The following is a 13,576-nucleotide window of genomic DNA, read 5'->3' on the forward strand; positions in this document are numbered from 1 at the left end:
TGTGTGAAGCCGAAAGGGATTCTTTGGATCTGATTCTATTTGAGGTTTTACTGCTGCATGATCTGCTACTGACTTGTTTTTTTTTTTAATTCAGCTCAGGGATTTTTTTAAGGGTGAAGGAATGGGGGAAGTGAATACAGTCATAATGGTAAAATGACCTAGTGCAACTTTTTGAACATTCTTGCCTACAAGGAAAGCTACTAATTAAAAAGAAATCAAATTACCAAGAGGGTATGCAATGGCTATTAGCCAAAAGACAGCAAATAATTAGAAATGTAATTGCTTTACCCTGTTCACATCATTTGCACTTCACAAATAAATGAATATTTAAAAAGTGATACTGTTTTTCATGTCCTTATAATAATTACTATTCTTTCAACTGTATAGAAAGTCACTACTATACCACATGTACTGTATGATTCAGGGTTTTTTTCTATTTCACCTGCACCACATTAAAAAACAAACAAACCAAACCCCCAAAAAACCAAACCAAACCCTGAAACATGCAAACCAAATAGAACAATCCCCATGCTCATTAACACATGCATGTTTCTCTTTCAGTTGAAAATCCAGTGATCTATCTAAAACTTCGAAAGTATAAACTCCACTGAATTCTAGAATTGCTTCCTCTATTGGCTTGCTCTCATGACATAGAGAGTAGAAGAGTGGGACAAATCACACTAAATTGTTTACTGCCCACCTGCAGCTAGCACCTAGTGATTAACATCATCAACATCTTTGTTTTATGTGACAGTTTGCACAAAGTTAAAAAATATTGCTCATAAAAAGTACTGTGAACAGTGAAGAAAAAAATAATAAACAGTGCATTAAACAGAACATTATGGTTTCACTAAAGAATGGATGCTACCTCTGAAACCTTTTCAGTACATTTAACCTACATTTTGGATCCAAGTGTGCTTTTTTTTCACCCAAAGCTCCAACTGCTTCCAGTGTGAATTTTCAGTAGTCAGTTTAGGATTAGGCCCTTTGCTTTATGAGGTAGGAAGATAACACTAACATTTTTACAGTAAAAAACAACTGATTTCAAGCAACAGAGTAAAATGGGTGACTGGACAGATTGGTTGGGGGGGTTAATACTGAAGGAGATATTTTTATTTTTGAAACATGAGACAGACACTTAAAACAAGTATTTTTAATCCAGTTGGAGAATTGTGTAGAGTATATAAAGCATTGTGGCAGAATGATCTGGTATAAAATGCTACCTACTTGAATACAACATGCCTAGCCATATTTTGCTGTCTTTCTATGGTGTAAATAGTGAATATTGCTATGGAATGAGAATGTTCCGTTTCCTGGTATTCATCCAGATTTATACCCATCCAACAAAAATAATATTTTTATGCATTAATGAGCTAGTGATGATGCATTATAATTAGTTAAACATCAGATCATGTTGGTTGTTATTCCTGCTATGTAATGTCAGTAGCTCTCATTTGAAAAAAAACCCAGCGCATTTGATTCTACTTCTGCTTGTACAGCTCTTCTATCTCAAATACAATGAGTAAGATCCAAAATGCCCTTAAGTGTCTGATTCCAGAATCAAAGTAGGTTAAAAGCACTTACTAATAAGAACCAGGAAAACAGAGCTTTTCTCTCTCTGTTAAAACATGCCTTTGACGTTTTAGTGTTGACAAATACAGGTAACGAGACATTTCAAGTTTCATGTAGGTGAGCAATTAAGAAAAAACCAAACCCCTTTTGTTTATGTTCCAAAACACAGTGTTGTTTTAATGTCATATCTGTCAATATCTCATGAACAACTTGTGCCAGCAGGTTAGGCAAAGTACAACAAAAGTTAGGTAAGTGTTACATTATATAGACTCCATAGCTACTAGGTACACACACAAAGTATATAATCATGGTTTTCATTTTTATGGCACCTTTCATCTGAAGATCTAAGTACTTTAATAAGCATTAAGTAATTAAGCTTTCCATTGCCATGAACAGAGCACAAGTTGGCTAGTCCAAGACAACAAGGGAAGAGATGGGAACAGAATGCAAGATTTTAAGGTTTGCTTATGCAGGTGGAACACCAGACAAGTTTACATTCCTGTCCTGGGAACCACAATCTATCAAAGCTCACTACCAAGGGTATTTTGTCTCATCTCTTAGAAACCAGTAAAAGCCCACATTTATTTATATGTTCACCAGGATGCACGCACATATGCACATAAACAGAAATACACATGTGTTTCTATACACCTATGTGTATCTATAGGTGTATATGTACTCCTATAGGTACAGACCCCATTACACACAGACATATACACATATGCAGATGTGCACAGAGACGCAGATGTGTCATTGCTCATTGACAAAACTCTGCAGTCCTGGAATGAAGTCCAAACTTTTCACTGCAGAAGACAGAGAGAGTTTCACTCCCTTTTGTGTTGGATGTTTTAAAGTAAAAAATACAGAATATTTTGGGAATAATAATGGAAAATTATCACTCTGAATGAGTAAAGCTTTGATATTGCAAAACATTAAATTTCCTATCAAATATAAAACAAAGACTGCTCTTTCTTTAGGATACAAGATGAAGTGCAATACAATTCTAAGGAAGTAATCTGTATCTAGTAAAGACTAGTGAGGAATTATAAGAAAATGCAAACTGTAACATTACCCTTACCATGTTTAAATGATGCGGTTCAACATTCTAAGACCTCTTTTTAGGTAGCACACAAGTATTTACCAACAGCAAAAGTGTGTATTAAGGGACTGTTTTAAGTCAAAAGGTATTTCACACTTCATTGTGGAATTCTGCTATGAATAAGGTGCTTGTTAATAGAGGATATGTTTTGAAGTGTACTTCCCACTGCAAGCTATGTCACCATTTGTCATCTCCTCAGCAAGCACACACAGTCTGTGGAATTTGTTTGACCCTCATCTATCTCAAGTGGGCCTATAAACTAAAGTTATTGACAGTTTTCCTCTATCAAGCCCCTCTTAAAAAGAAGCCAGTTTTCTCCAAAGGACAACTTCCGTCTTATCAGAGGGTCATTCCAACCAGCTCAGCGATTGGCGTGCCCTGAGCCGCACAAGCACGTGGGAGGGCTTATCTTTCCGAACCTCGGCGTTTCCGTGGCGCACTGTTAGCAGGTGCCATGGCTCCGCCGCCGCCGTCTGGCGAACGAGGCGGGACCGTGCGCCCGACCCGCCCGCCGCACTTTGAGCGCGCGTCGCCGTGCCGTGCGGGGCCGGGGAGCGCTGCGGACTGTGCGCGGGGCGGGCGGTGTGCGGTGTGCTCTGTGCGGTGTGCGGTGTGCTCTGTGCGGTGTGCGGTGTGTACTGTGCGGTGTGCGGTGTGTACTGTGCGGTGCAGTGTGCGGTGTGCCCTGTGCGGTGTGTACTGTGCGGTGTGCGGTGTGTACTGTGCGGTGCAGTGTGCGGTGTGCCCTGTGCGGTGTGCGGTGTGCCCTGTGCGGTGTGCCCTGTCCGGTGTGCGGTGTGCAGTGTGCCCTGTGCGGTGTGGGTGTGCCCTGTGCGGTGTGGGTGTGCCCTGTCCGGTGTGCGGTGTGCCCTGTGCGGTGTGCCCTGTCCGGTGTGCGGTGTGCAGTGTGCCCTGTGCGGTGTGGGTGTGCCCTGTGCGGTGTGGGTGTGCCCTGTCCGGTGTGCGGTGTGCCCTGTGCGGTGTGCCCTGTCCGGTGTGCGGTGTGCCCGGTGCGGTGTGCGGTGTGCCCTGTACGGTGTGCCCTGTCCGGTGTGGGTGTGCCCTGTGCGGTGTGGGTGTGCCCTGTCCGGTGTGCGGTGTGCCCGGTGCGGTGTGCGGTGTGCCCTGTGCGGTGTGCCCTGTGCGGTGTGGGTGTGCCCTGTCCGGTGTGCGGTGTGCCCTGTCCGGTGTGCGGTGTGCCCGGTGCGGTGTGCGGTGTGCCCTGTGCGGTGTGCCCGGTGCGGTGTGCGGTGTGCCCTGTGCGGTGTGCCCGGTGCGGTGTGCGGTGTGCCCTGTGCGGTGTGCCCTGTGCGGTGTGGGTGTGCCCTGTCCGGTGTGCGGTGTGCCCTGTGCGGTGTGGGTGTGCCCTGTACGGTGTGCCCTGTGCGATGTGCCCTGTGCGGTGTGGGTGTGCCCTGTGCGGTGTGCCCTGTCCGGTGTGGGTGTGCCCGGTGCAGTGTGCGGTGTGCCCTGTGCGGTGTGGGTGTGCCCGGTGCAGTGTGCGGTGTGCCCTGTGCGGTGTGCCCTGTGCGGTGTGCCCTGTGCGGTGTGCCCTGTGCGGTGTGGGTGTGCCCGGTGCAGTGTGCGGTGTGCCCTGTGCGGTGTGCCCTGTGCGGTGTGCCCTGTCCGGTGTGCGGGCGCTGCCTGTGCCGGCCGGGGCCGCCCGGCGGCTCCGGCGGAGGCGCCGCGCGCAGGCGCCGCGCGCCCGCCGCCGCAGCCCCGCCCGCCCGCCCGCGCGGACCCCACGTTACTTTGATGGACAGCTCGGCCGCCCGCTCTCCTTCCCGCCGACCTTCCCCGCCCCCCCGCGGCGCCGCGCGCCCCGCGCGCTCCCATTGGCCAGCTCCGAGCGCTCGCGCCGCTCCGCCACACAAACGCTTCCCAGCCAAAGCCGAGAGGCGGCGCGACTCCGCCGCGTGCCATTGGGCCGCGGGGCCGCGGCGCGTCACGGGCCCACGTTGGCGGCGGGGCCGGTGATTGGGCGGCCGCCCCCCCTCGCGGCGGCGTGGGCGGGGCCGCGCGGCTGGTTAGCCGGCGGAGTGTGAAACCGCGTGCTAATGTAAGCGGCGCGGGCGAGCGCGGCGTGTCCAGCTCGGCCGCAGCCGCGCTCAGGTCCCGCCGAGCGCAGCCCGCCAGGCCGCCGCCTCGGCTTCCCCTTGCCCTTGGCCGGCACGGAGGGGACGGGGCAAAGGAAGCCGGTGGTGTTCCCGTACGGTCGGGTTCGGATTTTTCAGCTAGGGGGAACTTTATATCCCGGGTCGACGAGGAGCGGCGGGCCACCGCGGAAGAGAGCGAGGATGAGGATGATGCTGCTGATGTCGCCGCGATGTATCGCTCTTGGAGGGCTCTGGTGAGACGCGCAACTCCCAGATCCGCGCCCGCCTGTAAGAGGCTGTAGTGGTGCTGTTGCACGAAGGAGCTTCCCGTCTGCTTTAAACCTCAAACGGACGCTTTCATCTCTATTTTATTTTTTTTTTCAATCTTCCCCAACGGGGCTGGTTGCCTGGACGCTAAGGCCAGCGAGCATCTTGAGGGGTTTGCTTTCCTTTTGTCCTAGGGACTTCTCTGCAACTAACGGAAGAGTCTGTGCTGCGTGTGTGGTACCCCTTCCTCTGCCCTCCAGCGTTTCGTGCATGTGCTATTGGAGCTGCTCCGATCGGCGACGGCTGTGCAAGAACCCCCCCGCCCGCCTCCTTCCTCCTTCTCCTGCCTTCCTCTCTTGTTCATCGCTCTGTGTCTTGCCGGTGGTTTGTCCCCTGCGCCGACGCCTGCGAGCAACGCGTCCCTGCCTGGAGACTTTCTTTCGCCCCCCTCGGCTTGCGACGGTCCCGCCGCGGACACTGCGATCCGCTCTCTCCAGCTGGATTTTCCCCTTTTGACAAGGGGCAGAAGAGGAGAGGGGAGTCGCCTCTGCCTGGGATTTCCGGCCTTACAATCGCATCGACCACTTGCGAGCCCGTGAAGGGGATTATTCGCCGCCTCTGAGGGGCGGCTGTAGCCTGCCCCTGCGCCCCGTCGAGTCGCGTCCCTCCGCACCCGGGCGTTGCGGGCGCCGCCCGCCGGTCGAAGCGCGCCCGAAAGAGCGCCCGGCGCTGGTGACCGTCCCAAGCGCGGCCCGTACGCCTTTCCCGGCCACCTTCAGCCCTCCTTGGAACAACAGCAGCAAAGGACGCCGCGGCTGGGGAATGTCCCCGCAGCGGGGGCACTAAGTCGCGCCTCGCCCCGCTGCTGCCCGCGGCGGCGGAGGGAAGGCGGTCGGCGGGTGTCGCCGCTCCTGTCCCCTTGGCGCACCGGGTGTGAAGCCGGGACAGGGCGGGGAGTCTCGCCGAGAGAGCCGCGCTGCGAGGGAGACCCGCCGCGGCCGGAGCCATGTTCCCCCAGAGCCGGCACCCCGTAAGTACGGCTTGGACGGCCGCTCCGCGGGTCCGGGGCGCGGGGCGAGGGCCGGGCGGTCCGGAGCGCACCTCCAGCTCGCTTGCTCGGCTGGAGCTGGGGCGTGACGGGGGGAGGGAGAGGAAGGCGCCCTCACAAGTTAATTCTCTCCGGGGTCGGCAGGCTCATCCTGCCTGCCGGAGCGGCCCCCAATACTTTTGTTGCGTGGGCAACTTACTCGCCTTGGGCAGGACGGCGGGGAGTCGCCGCCGGGCCAGGCAGCATCTGCCGAACACAGCGCCCGGAATGGGGCTGGCTATGCCTCCGCGGCGGGGGTCGGCGGGGAGGAGCCGGCACTTCCCGCTTTCGTGTAGACGGCGGCGGCAGGAGCGGGTGGGTCGGAGCCGGAGCGCGGTTAACCTCGGCCCCACCGCAGATGAGGGACGGGAAGGTGGGTAACAAGTGCGCAGCGCCCGGGGCGGGGGCGGGGGCGGGCCGGGCCGGGCGCTCTCTCCATCCCTCTGGCCCGGCCGCGATGGACAGCGCCGCCTCCTCTTGCCCGCGGGGCGGCCGCGCAGTGTCTGAAGTGCATCTTTCTCCCGTGCCGCCACGGCGCCAGACCCCGCACCAGGCTGCGGGCCAGCCTTTCAAATTCACCATCCCGGAGTCGCTGGACCGCATCAAAGAAGAGTTCCAGTTCCTCCAGGCGCAGTACCACAGGTGAGTGCCGGCGGGCCGCCCCGGGACCAGGGACTGCGGGACCCGGAGTAGCCCCGGCCGGGCGCGGGGGGCTGCAGCGAACGGGCGCGTCCAGGCGGTGGCGTGCGGCGTCGCGGCAGAGCCCCGCCGAGGGACCCCGGCGGGCCGGGAGGGAGCGCGGGCAGCCCCGGCCCGCGGGCTTCCGGGTGCACGGGGCGCCAACGGGGAGACAGCCCTGCCCTGGACGGGCCCGTGCTCCCCGGGCAGCTGCGGAAGCTGAACTGTCGAAACTGGAGCGTGCGGCACCTCTGCGCGTTGAAAAAATGCAGTATGTCATGGGAACCCGTATGTGGAGGGGTCACTTCAGTGTATCCCGGGAAGACCTGCGGCAGTTCTGTGGCACAGCGCGTTAAGGCGGTTACTTCTCATGTTTGTTCATTTGTGTGTGGTGTTAATGCAAATATTAATAAAATGCCAGCGTCCTGTGGTTAAGAGCCAGGGAGGACGGTTAAAACACACAAGTACTCAGAGTAGTAACATAGAGTTTACCATAACCCATGGAAGTTGCGGCATGCACTCCTCGTTGCTGCTCTTCCCTTCCGAAATTCTTAGTGGGTGTGTGCTTGCCGCTGAGGTCCTTTCAGAGATTTAGGGTACAGGTTCTTTTTGATCCTGGTCATCTGGTGTCAAGGATCATTTATCTTCGCTGATTTTGTACTTATGTGCACCTGGAACATTTGGAGAGAAGTAAAAGCTTTACAGGTTTTCCAGTCAGAAATTGCTTGGTTTTAGTTATGCTTCCTCTTCCTTTACCTATGATACTGTAGTCTTAACTTGCTTAAGCCATTTATTGCTTAAGAAATACAATGTAAACTCTAAGCATCTGGCTTTGTACTTGTGAGTGAAACGTACTGCTTGCACACTAATTGTTCCACAGGATGCTCGCAAGTATCATTAAAAAAAAAATCAGTTTGATAGAAAAGGAAACGTTGAGGCTCAGTGAAAGTAGTCAGAATCATATCACAGTTTGTGATGAGACATGCAAATGCAGCTTAACTTTTGTTTATGAAAACAAAAATGGAAAAGAAACTTGCTAGTAAAGGATAGTCAGACTTACCAGTTTTCAAGAACTGGGCAAGGTAACATTTGCTAGAATGTATTTAAGGTAAGAATTATACTGAAGTTATAATTGTAAATGTGAGTGGTGTTACTTGACAGTCATTTACTAAATGCTGTATAGAAAAAAATGCCTCTATTTTTATCTTTTTACTCCTGAGAAGTACTTACAGGAAATTCAGACCCTATTCTAACTTGTAAGTTGCAGCACTTAATAGCAGCTCTTTGTCAAAGTATGAAGAATGGATATGTTTAGGTTCTGTAGACAGTTCAGGCCTCATACAGCACCCATGAAATGTTCTTTAAATTTCTTCTTTGGCCTTTTTATTTCAAGTATGATTAAGTCTTTCTATGTTGAAAGTCAGTTTATGAGTTTTTTTTAATTAGCAGCTTCTGTCAAAATACAAATAGGGAGGGTAGATGCCAAAAAAACGACGTGTTACATTAAAGCGTGATCTATTTTGTAGCCTTAAATTGGAATGTGAGAAACTGGCAAGCGAAAAGACGGAAATGCAGAGGCATTATGTGATGGTAAGTATATTTGTTTTTATCTCTGTTTCAGAAAATATCTCCTAATACAATGTAAGTCAGTATAAGAAAATAATGTATGTTCATTTATTTGCAGTACTATGAAATGTCGTATGGATTAAACATTGAAATGCACAAACAGGTAAGACATTTTGTTTTCTAAGCTGCAAAATCTGGAGTCTGTCTGGTGCATTTAAGTGTAGCTGTGCTGTTTGTGCTCAGATGACGGTATCATCTGAATCAATAGCCTGATTAGTAGACCTTTGCCTACCTCCTGTCAGATGAGGTGTAGATTAGGTTGAGCAGCAATACCTTTTTTGGTATTGGTTCTGAAAAACTTTGGCATAAATAGGAAAGGTCTTGTATCTTTGGTTGTAAAAAAGCAGTTCAGTACTTTATAAATTTGAGGGGTTTTTGGGTTGGGTTTTTTTTGTTTGTTTGTTTTGTTACTGGTAGAGGTGCTGACATGTAGAAATGATCCTGTGTCTGTGTAGCATATGTAGTCATAGTTACTCAAATCCCTGCCTTGTAAAGGTATGAAGAGATTAGTGACTTGGAAAGCTCTAGTTATGACTGAGTTTGCAAGTTCCCATAAAATTCACACTTATGGCCACTATAATGGTGAATAAAAAGAGTATTGAACTGGAACAAGACACTAAGGACCTCATAAGAGAAGAAAAGCTAAATGATTGCACAGCCCAGAGGACCCTCAATTGAGTAGTCATTGTCTGCCAAATAAAGCATTAATGGCAGGGTGTAAGTATTCTGTAGATATGCTGACATTCACTTTTTCATCAAGATGCTAGTACAATAAGTCTTTCAGAAATCGATGGCCTCTTAAAAAAATTATCATTAGATGAAGTTGCACAGTTGGACACATTTCAAAGTGCAACAATACAATTCTTTCTTGATGTGTATGTGCTATTTCATCTAAAACTCTTGTTTCATTAAATTAAAGAGCATGGCTGACCGGCTAGGGCGCAGCGAAGAAATTGATTAGTTCAGGCTTCAGATCTTCAGTATATTCAAAGACATTCATTAAGCAAGTGAATTACGGAGTTGAGTTTAGCTTTTGTAACTCTGAACTCTTTGAATTTTTTTTTGTTGTTTGTTTTGTTTTCCCCTGAAAATGCCATATTTGGTAGGGTGGCATTGTAATTCCATGATAGCTTTCTATCTGCAAATCTGGGTAGGTATTCTTTAGGGTTTTGGAGGGTGTTTGCTTGTTTCAATTCAAAATGCCATTAAAGAAGTTGTATTATGACAGCCTTTTTTTTTTTTTTAATAATGAATCAAATAACGAGATGGAACAGCAAGCTTAGTATTTGACTTGGTTCTGTACTGTAGCCTAACAAATTTTCTTGTATCTTGTGTTTTAGAAGAATGTCGGTTTTTCTGTGAGGTGACTTTTCATAGCTTTGTGATTTTGAGATTTTTTTTATTGCATTTTTTCTCTTCAACAATTTCTTGGCATACTGTAACCTATGAGGAAGCCAGTATCTGTATAGGAAGATCATTTGCTGCAAAATGGATGTCATTTTCAGGAGCTCTTTGAAGAGAATGTGTGATTTCAGTTAGTGTACTAGGAATTAACTTTAGGTAAAATCAATTAAACCCACAGGATTAAAGTGGGTGAGAACTAAGGTTCCCACTTTGACCTTAACATATGTATAAAGGTTTAATGTCCTATATGTACGGCAATTAGAATTATGTACCCAGTAGGCGGTGATACTTCGGAAGCTTTTAAGATTTACGACAGAGCATTATATCTATGTTAGTTGTAGCTGGGGAGAGTAATGCACACTTACTCTGTGCATGCTGTTAAGAAAATAATGGGCTTTTGAAGGTATAAATACATTTCTCTGGATGTGAGTCTCAGATACTATTCTTTTACATGTTAAGTAATTCTAATTTCTGGTAAAAGTAGCACCCTCATGTTAAAGGCTATTGATTTAGATTCCTGCAGTGAGGATGCCAAATGGTGTTGCAGTTCAGTATGTAGGTGGCCTTAGATTACAGGAAGAAAAAAAACCAAAAAAAACCCAAAACAAAACAAAAAAAAAGCCCCCCAAAAAAACAACCAAAAAAAACCAAACAAAAAACCAAAAACAAAAAAACCCAAAAAACTAACAATGACATTCTTCTCTGAATTTCCACTGTTAACGATAAGTTCTGAGGAGGCTTTTGACAGATAGTAATCATAATTCTTATTAAATGGTGACGTCTACCCCCAAGGGTGTAGCCAGGCTCAAATTGATGCTTTTTGCTGGCTGATCACCAGCATGGCCTAAGTGCTCATTATGTTGTAGAAAGGGCCTTTGGAGCTCTCATTACGTTTGACAGGAATTCTCTCTAGGGGGAAACTGGGCATTAGCTAGACTCCTGACAGGCTGAAATTATTCCTGCTTTATGGCTTATAACCAAATGCTAGCAAGGCGTCATCAGGGGACACGAAAAATTGTCATTTCTGACAACATCTTTGTTACTGGAAAATGCAGTGATGGGGAAACTTTCCAGTGAACAAGCTTTAACATTTTTAAGGTCTTCCTCCTGTTTGGATGCTGTACTTGCTCTGTGTGAAGCTCTTCAGACTGCTTGGGCTGCTGTTTGAAAAACAAAATTACACTGCAGCCGAGCTTATTTATGGAGTGTGGTGTGTACATCACTGTTAAGGTACAGTCACTAAGATAAAATGAAGGACTTGCAGTTAGCCTGCATGTAAATGAGTTTGAGTTCTTGTACTGATGGATATGTGTCAGCAGTTCTGTTTTTGTTTAATTTAATAATCTGTTATAATTTAACTAAAATAAAGTTAATCAAGACTTGAATGTTGTTATAAACGGACTTAACTGATGTGAACTTTGCATACACAAACAGCAGAGCTTTTCACTTGAATATGTTGTATTTAAATCCAGAAATGGCCACAGAAGGGCTTCCCTCTCAAATCTAGCTTTGGCCCTTTGGTGTGCTTAACTGTGTGATGTGTGCTTAAATCAAGGTGCTGCTGTGTTTCAACCTGGTGGCTGAAAAGTGGTCAGGAAATAATCTTTTTGCTACATTTGTATCTGGTTTAGATTTGGTTTTGTTTGTTTCCTTCTTTTTCTGCATAGGTTTTTAAACTTTAATTTAAGAATTCCAGAGATTTTTTTTTTAAATTAAGAGCATGTTTTATGTACACACCTACACTGTGTTTGTAGAAATTATTTTAAGGTGAATAGTTACTGACCTACTACTGATAAGTTTTGCATATCTGAAACAGAAACAACCACCTGAGGATTTGTTTAGGTAGGATGTGGTTTGATTTAGATGTTGTGTTCATATGTGTCACGATAGAATGAATAAGAACATTGTGTGGTCTTCAGTTTCTTTTCTGTGTTATGCTGTCCAAGTGAGATTTTCCCCAATGTGACATCTGTGGCTGGCAAAGCAGATGAATCAACTGCTAGTGCCAAGATGAATAGTTGGTTGGGTGTTAAAAATCCTGCTGTACTTAAAGTTGCTGCCCTTGGCTTCTAGGGCACTGTGTCTTTATTTTCGCCAGCTCTGCTTGTCATCTTCTGTCATAAGTCAGAAGATAAGGTTTCCTGTGCATTTAATGTCTGGATTGGTTAGGTGCAAGATTATCTTTTGTTCATTGGCAGGCAGCCACAGGAAAAAAAAAAATTCAGCAGTGCTGAACCAAGTGCTAGACTTATAAACTACTGCAGCGTCTGGGTTTCTGATATCCCAACAGTTACAGCGAGGTTTCCTTCTCTTTGGGTGGGTCTTTTTGATTTCTGTGACCTGCCTGGAGGCAGACCTGTCATTCAGTAGCTTGCCTGTTGTAGAAAAGTACACAAACTCCAAAGCTGCATTGTGTTAACCAGTTGTAGAGGAGTTACATGTCTGTTTTATCCTGTACTGTTCTGTGGAATCATTTCTAATGCTTCATGGCAAAGGACAAAGTCTTCTAATGATATCTCATTAGAACATCAGTCTTCAGGAGAGGGTTAAACAGGAGGGAATTAAGGAGCTTAGTTAGCTCTCTGCAGCTCTTGAGTAGGATGGCTTTGCTGTTGAAAGGGATTTAAAGATAAATTAATTTTCCTCTTTTTTTCCTACATTTTAATTATTGGAACGAAAAACTCCTTAAGGTTTTGGTGGTGTGCAATGAATGTTTCAAGAACATTTTACAGTTGGCACAGCCACAAAAGACTTGCAAAAACTGTTTTTATTTAAAAGAAAAAATGGTAGGCTTGATTGTGACAGTATTTTTCTCTGAAAAAATTGTACTTATTCTACAAATATTTGGTTTCTAAATGAGTACAGTTGTGTCAGCAGCCTAGCTATTTCAACCACAAATAGAGTTGCCAGTTTTAAAGAGGAGAAAAGACTCAAGTAATTACCTCAACTTTCGTGACTTTTGAACCATGTTTCAAGCTTGAGGCCAACATTATTGTGAAGGAGTTATCTGACAGATTCAGGGCACTGTGAAGTACATCTGCATGTGGCTTTCGCATAACCATATTGTCAGATACCATCTATTATGTCAGCTCCATATAGAACTTAATTTGAAAGCATGTCAGAGTGTAAACACTGTACATATGTTAAATAGGGCCTGATCATCTCTCATTTTAGACTTAGTCTACCAGACTTCAGGTTCTTCACGGAGCCAGAGTGAGGAGCACTATTCCTACCAGCTATATTGTTACATTTCCCTTGCATTGCTGGAGCTTGCATTGCAACGTCTGTTGCTGTAGTTTGTGTGTCTGTTCAGTTGGAGGGAAGGAAAAAAAGTGCTGGTAACTTTCGGGGTTGGGGGAAGAGTAGGAGGGGAAATGCTTTCTGAACGTGCAATATCCTTTTGTCACAACAGATTATGTGGGGAAAGCTTAATGGTTTTCCTCCTTCTGCTGGTTGTTATACAAAATCAAGCTGAGCATCTGAATTGCCTTTTGTCCCTCTCTACCTGAGTGTTTGCAGCAAAATGCTAAAATTGCAGTATCTCCTATGCAAAATGGAAAATTAGGATCCTTTACACTTGATAGATCACCACTGGCATACAGTAAAAGCCTTTAAAACCAATTTTGGATCAACTGGCATTTACCAGAACACAGTACCTACTTTAAACATGATAACAGCTTTGAATGGAACTAATGAAATTTTCAACTTGGGGTAAGATTTAGGGACATCTAATGGCAATTATGTCAA

At 46.9% G+C, this 13,576-nt stretch overlaps 1 protein-coding gene across 3 annotated transcripts in view; it reads left to right on the top strand.

Moving 5' to 3' along the window:
• The first annotated feature begins 5,923 nt into the window (after nucleotides 1-5,923).
• LOC139588979 (transducin-like enhancer protein 1) overlaps nucleotides 5,924-13,576 on the top strand; it is an 81,041-nt gene continuing 73,388 nt past the window's right edge. For 2 of the 3 annotated variants that reach the window (XM_071424866.1, XM_071424869.1), the window contains exons 1-4: nucleotides 5,924-6,064; nucleotides 6,663-6,763; nucleotides 8,326-8,389; nucleotides 8,484-8,528. In XM_071424866.1, the coding sequence (XP_071280967.1) occupies nucleotides 6,041-6,064; nucleotides 6,663-6,763; nucleotides 8,326-8,389; nucleotides 8,484-8,528 (234 nt within the window). In that variant the 5' untranslated portion in view covers nucleotides 5,924-6,040. Of the gene's footprint in view, nucleotides 6,065-6,191; nucleotides 6,495-6,662; nucleotides 6,764-8,325; nucleotides 8,390-8,483; nucleotides 8,529-13,576 lie in introns of those variants that run through there. The other variant, XM_071424867.1, reaches the window with a different exon arrangement.

This window comes from Agelaius tricolor, unplaced genomic scaffold (genome assembly GCF_023055355.1).
Source record: "Agelaius tricolor isolate 1412-34295 unplaced genomic scaffold, bAgeTri1.0.p SCAF_4, whole genome shotgun sequence".
Classification (NCBI taxonomy): domain Eukaryota; kingdom Metazoa; phylum Chordata; class Aves; order Passeriformes; family Icteridae; genus Agelaius; species Agelaius tricolor.